The sequence below is a fragment of the Lactuca sativa genome, chromosome 5 (assembly GCF_002870075.4).
Source record: "Lactuca sativa cultivar Salinas chromosome 5, Lsat_Salinas_v11, whole genome shotgun sequence".
NCBI classification, from domain to species: Eukaryota; Viridiplantae; Streptophyta; class Magnoliopsida; order Asterales; family Asteraceae; genus Lactuca; species Lactuca sativa.
This window is the reverse complement of record NC_056627.2, coordinates 368564402-368570648: the sequence shown is the minus strand read 5'-3', so window position 1 is coordinate 368570648 and position 6247 is coordinate 368564402. Positions and strand designations below refer to the sequence as shown.

The 6247-nt window shown below is 34.4% G+C and overlaps 1 protein-coding gene across 1 annotated transcript; it reads left to right on the top strand.

Moving 5' to 3' along the window:
• The first annotated feature begins 264 nt into the window (after nt 1–264).
• On the top strand, nt 265–2506 carry LOC111892437 (NPL4-like protein 1). The gene is made up of 2 exons (XM_023888477.3): nt 265–1447; nt 2062–2506. The coding sequence occupies exons 1-2, from the start codon at nt 467–469 to the stop codon at nt 2314–2316; spliced, it is 1236 nt and encodes a 411-aa protein (XP_023744245.1). The 5' UTR covers nt 265–466; the 3' UTR covers nt 2317–2506.
• The last annotated feature ends 3741 nt before the right edge of the window (nt 2507–6247 follow it).

Sequence of the window (6247 nt, the reverse complement as noted above, 5' to 3'; positions counted from 1 at the left end):
TGACAAGTGGAAAATAAATTTATTTCAAATTATGACAAAATAACATGTGGCTAATCTTATGAGAGAAGGACATGTGGCAAAGTCATTTTCTATAATTAGAGTAGATAAATAAAAACAACGGGTTAAAATGTCTTTTTATCAAGGGCTAAAAGGCTTAAATGTTTAAACAGCAAGTCATAGGCCCAGTGCTAAACGTTTGATAGGATTCTTGGCCCATAGTTAAAATCCTATAAGGCTTATACTATTGTTTGATAAGTTGATTGTTTTGTTTCCTCTTTTGTTCACATAAGATTGCAACCGAAGTTCCGAACACATTCGGAAGGTAGACGAATCCTACAACTTCTACACTACCAAAGTTCCTTCCTTTTGCTTGTTCTCCAAGAGATCTGTCTATAAAGCTTTCATCTTCGATCACCCATTCTCCAGATTGTTCAATTTCACAGGTTGTTTCACCGGAATCTGCAAGATGTTTATCAGAATCCGAAGCAGAGACGGATTAGAGCGTCTGCAGGTCGATAATCCAAACATAACGATCGCACAGCTCAAAACCCTAATCGAATCGCAACTCAGAGTTCCAGTACACAACCAAACCCTATCAACAAACCAATCATTACTCTTAGCCAAAACCCCGACTGAAATGTCACGATTCTCCGACATGTCTAACGCTCAAACCCTAATCTCTACTCTCGGTATCGCGCACGGTTCTATCATATACCTCGCTTACGAAGGTGAACGCACTGTTGCCGGACCCAAAATTCGTCCTGCCGGATCTTTCGGTCGGAAGATGACGATGGATGACCTAATTGCGAAACAAATGAGAATCACGCGACAAGAGAACCCTCACTGCGAGTTAGTATCGTTTGATCGTGATGCGGCGAATGGGTTTCAGCATTATGTGAATGAAACCCTAGCGTTTGCTGTGAAGCGTGGGGGTTTTATGTATGGAACGGTGTCAGATGAGGGGAAAGTGGAGGTGGATTTCATATACGAGCCACCGCAACAGGGGACGGAGGATAATCTAATTTTGTTAAGGGATCCCGATGAGGAAAGATTGGTGGAAGCGATTGCGTTGGGATTGGGGATGAGAAAAGTAGGGTTTATTTTCACTCAGACGATTGGGCAAACAAAGAAAGATTATACTTTGTCGAATAGAGAGATTTTGCAGGCGGTGGAGTTGCAGGGGGAGACTGATTTGAAGGAATGGGTGACTGTGATGGTGAAATTGGAAGTGAATGATGATGGTGCTGCTGATGTTCACTTTGAGGCGTTTCAGATGAGTGACCTGTGCGTTAAGTTATTCAAAGATGGGTGGTTTGAGACTGAGATTGCTGCAGATGCTGAACCAAAGTTGTCAAAGATGAAGAAGGATGTCGTGGTTGGGGGCAAAGATACAAGGGAAGTGGATAACGATTTCTTCTTGGTGGTTGTGAAGATCTTTGATCACCAGGTTTTTTTTCATGTCTTGCTTTTTATCTTCTTGAATCTTGATTGCTTGGTAGTTGGTATATCATATATGATCTGGTTCTTAATCTTGAATACTTTGATGATATATTTTTTTATTACTATATATATTGTCAGTAACCTATGTTAAAGAATTCCGTAAACTTCCATGATTTCTGGATCTAAGAGTTTTACTTGTCATGCTGACAATGTTGCTTTCATGCCTATTCGCATATCTGCTTCAATTATTTTAGCTAAATAATGGTGTGATCAAGCTAGCATAGGATTGATATGCGTGAAGTGTCTTTATGTCTATGTTTCTTTTTTATGGGCTATGTGTTAACTGACTGTCAAAGGTTAATAATTTCTTGAAGAATAAGCTGTTAACTAACTGCATGTCAATGGTTTAGGTGTGGTTCTTAATTGATGCCACATTATTGTAGCACATGTATGTTAGTGGCAATGATGTTTAAGTGTAAGCATATATGCCTCTATACTCTTTTTGCCCTAAATAACACTGGAATAGGTTTTTTTTTTGGTAAGTTTTGGTTAAATGGGGTTTAATATAAAGTTGTGTGTTGATATGTATTTTTTTTTTTTGGATTTGGATTTGGATTGCAGGGTCCATTGTCATCAACATTTCCAGTTGAGAATCGAAACACAGCGATTACGATGAGAACCCTGAAGAATCATTTGGATCGAACAAAGAATTTCCCTTTTGTGAAGAGAATTTCAGACTTCCATGTGTTGCTTTTGTTAGCCAGGTATCTGGACGTGAATTCTGATGTGCCAGCATTAGCAGGCTGTGTCCATGCACAGGCAACTGTTCCTGAAGGCTACCAGATCCTAATCGACTCAATGGCAGCATCTGCTTGATATGGAGTATCTCTCTTTCAAGTTTCAACCAAAACCAAATGGAATGGGCTTTGGTTTTTGAAACATCTCATCTGTTCATGAATATGTCATCTGGTTAACCATAATCGTTTATGCACATTCTTTTCTATGTTCTGTTCTGTGTATTTATAGTCCGACTTTTACCCTTAAATCCAATCCATCTCTCAAGCAATACATGTTTTCATTTTAATTTCGGTTTATCTATTCTTGCTATATCATCAATTGTGATGGTCTGTCAGTTTTGTCCTTTTTTGACGCATGAAAAAGGGCAATCGTATCTTTTGCATAAATGAAGGTGAGACAAAAATTTGTAGTATTGGCTCATTTACATCCGTCTTGGTCTAATTCGTGTCAAACACAACATATGGCTATCTTGTTTTGTAGAAAGAAATAAACGGGCCTTAAAAGATCTCATGTTTTTTCCCTCATTGTGATCATCGTTATTTATGGAATCCCGTTCAAAGTGTAAACCATAAAAATGTGGTTCGAGGGAAGTCATGATGAATTGCTAATCTTTAATATCGAGTATTCAGACACCGTTTGCATAAGACCTGATCTCATGCTTACAGACTGTTCTCATGTTTTGAAACTACGTTAGTCTGTTATACGAAAATGTCCTCATGTTTTGCAAGAATAATAAAGGGATAATGACTCAAAGGGTAATGTAATTTTTTTGTTTTGTACACATTTAATCATTGGATTTTTTGTCCATAAGTTGTCCATTAAATTTGTTTTTTTGGTCAATATTTTACCTTATGACCGCTTGGTGTGGGTTTATCCGGTTTCCGGCGGTCTTTGCATCTCCGGTGAGACTTTGGTCATCTTTTCCGGCAAGTTTGTGGACTCCGGCCGGCAAGTTGTAACACATACAAGTAAGGTTTCGATTTTTAGATCAACAACTCAAGAACACATACATGCATCACACCAAGTTTCGATTTTTAAATAAAAAACACAAGAACATGCGTGCGCACACACACATATGTGAGTATTTGAAATCGTTCAATGCATCTTCTTCTTGTTTGAGTTTCGAAAGCATGTGTGAGTTTTTTAATAGAAATCGATGTGTGTGTGTGTGCTCATCTTCTTTCAAAAATCAAATGATCTTCAAGGTTCGTGGATCTTCACTGTGTTCATCTTAATCCCATAAATCAAACGATCTCCAAAAGTGTTCATGTGTATGTGTTCATGCTCTGATCGCTTTATGGGTTTTTGGGGCGATTTTTAGATCCATATGTCTTCATGCTTGATTTTTGAACAACACATACGAACTTGAATCTGAAATCGAGTTCATACAAGAAATCTAGCTTTGGAGAATCGAAAAATAAGGGGATAGAAGATTACCTGATAAGACCGTCGGAAAAAACATTGGTTGCTGGAGAAGATGACCGGAGTCTCAGAGATGCAAAGATCGTCGGAAATCGGCTAAACCACACCAACCGATAATAAGGGTAAGATATGGACAAAAAACAAGTTTTATGGGCAAATTTAGACAAAAAGAAAAATTAACTAAATGTATATAAAACAAAACATGCATGACCCTTTTCAATCATTATCCCAATAATAAAAGATTATTAAGTAAATTGTGGTTCATAGTAATTATCTTTTGCAAAGAAATACATAGAAATACATGTTAATCCAAACGTAACATTTGACAACGTACAACTTTTGTTTGCTAAATGTATTTGTAGGTCCAGATTAGATTCTAGATGGGTGGGGATTGAATTTTAAATTAACCTTAAAAATTAAAACAAAATTCGAACGTTTACAATTTCTTTATATATAAATAAGAAACTAAAGTAGCCCTAGAGCGAAAATAAACTATCATATTGGAGAGGAGATTGAACCGTATACTTCAATTCTATATAAAATAACTATGTTATATCCCGTGAAAAATTATAAAAATAATTAAATTTTTATAGTAATATTCATAATTATTAATCGATTATTTTCAATAAACAACCGAAATAAGTCTTTTAAGTTGGATCAAGGTGACAAACGTCACCCCCATCATCTAGCTAACATATGGTATAATTCTTAAAAGAAAATCCAAGAACCAACCAAAATTGTTTGTCTATACAATCTATTTTAAGCCAAATTGTCTAGACTTATGAGCTTTTTGGTAGCCTTTTAACCATTTAGTTAATAGGGTTTAAACCATTTATGACTTTTGATTCTACCAGAGCGTTTTAGTGGTCTTTTAAATCACTAAGCTCAAAGACAAGTTTGAATCATATCGCCTACAACGTTATTCGAGCATTGGAATGGTTGATGTTCTACCAATGAGTTATAATGAAGAAAAACATTATGGATTTCTTTTTGAGTTTACTTGATGTATTTTCCAAACAATTGTTAGCTTTGTTTTTATTTAAATTTATAACTATATGGTTGTTTTATGGTTAAACTTTAAAAGATTTTATGTGTTGCCTTGACCTTTTGGGACATTGTGTAAGGCCCGCAAGATATAACAAGATGACTAAAGAATAATAGAATAATTCATAGTATCTACGATAATTAGACATTATCAAAGAAGGACTATTTAAGGAAAATAATATAAACGAAAGTCGTAGTAGTCGTTAAACCGTGAATGTACATATAGAGAACGTCCCAAATCTGACTTCATTAGAAGAATTTATGATTTTTCGAAGTTTCAACGCAACAGTATACGGCTCAGAAACCAAAGTAGAGATCGGTTGATTGCTAGAAAAAAAAACAATATAAACGAGAGTTCGTCCATATGGTTCCGTCGATATAAAGACAATTGAGAACGAATATCATATGGGAAAGTTATGAATTTTTAACGAATTTTAACAATGTAAGCCTGTTAAAATTATAGCTTTAAAAATAAAGACAAAATCAGTCAACGGAGTCTAAACGAAAGTTGTAGATCTTTGCGAGGGCTTTCCGGAGATATAAAGAACATTGAAAATGGAACCTGCATGATAAAAACATGATTTTATGAAGTTTTTTGGGAAGCGTCTCACGCAGGTGGGCTGCATGGCACGCACCTTCTAGAAGGTAGGGAGTAATCATAGACGCTTTGTTAAGTGAGTGCATAGTCCCTTTCACGAATATTATTTAATATAAGCATTAATTCAATATTAAATATTTGTTGGAAGTCATATGTGAATTATGTGCTTATTGTCTGGATTATATGTTAGGATATATATTATGCTATATGCGAACCAGATATGGTTTTATTTTATGTTATGATAAATAGATAATATTATGGGTAAATGGCACAAAAAACACTCTTTTTACACAGAAATTCGATTTTTATACCGTGTTTTTTTTTTGTGTCAATTTTGACACTGTGTTTTCCAATTTGTTACAATTCTGATCACTTGACCGGTTAACCATGTTACATGCTGACGTGTCAGTTTTGATGACATGATATGTTGACGTGTCAAAATTAATTTTTTATTCCACAAAAAACACTAAGTTTTCACTTTTTTCGATTTTAACACTAAGTTTAATTTTTTATTTCAATTTTGACACTATGTTTTTTTGTTCCAATCGAACATCATTTATCAATTTTTGTTCAATTTTGTCTATTTTCCATTTGAAATTATATAAATATATTTTTTATTACATTTTAAACTGTATAAACATGTTTTTTTCGTTTAAAAACCACATTTTTATTTAGATACAAGGTGTTTTTTTTTCTTACATTCAAAGCATTAGTTATATCATGAGAATCAACCTAACCATAAGCTTCTAATAAGATGTAAAAATTTGATGGGTTGCAAACTTGATATCCGAGTTTTGATCGACTACACGCCTCCAAACCTCCAAACACATTTTAAAGTTCCATATTTAATATAAAATACAATTTTTATATAACTAATACATATTTATACATAAAAATATGGTTTGAGTGTAAAAAAATGTATTTATACAAAACTATGGTTTTTAA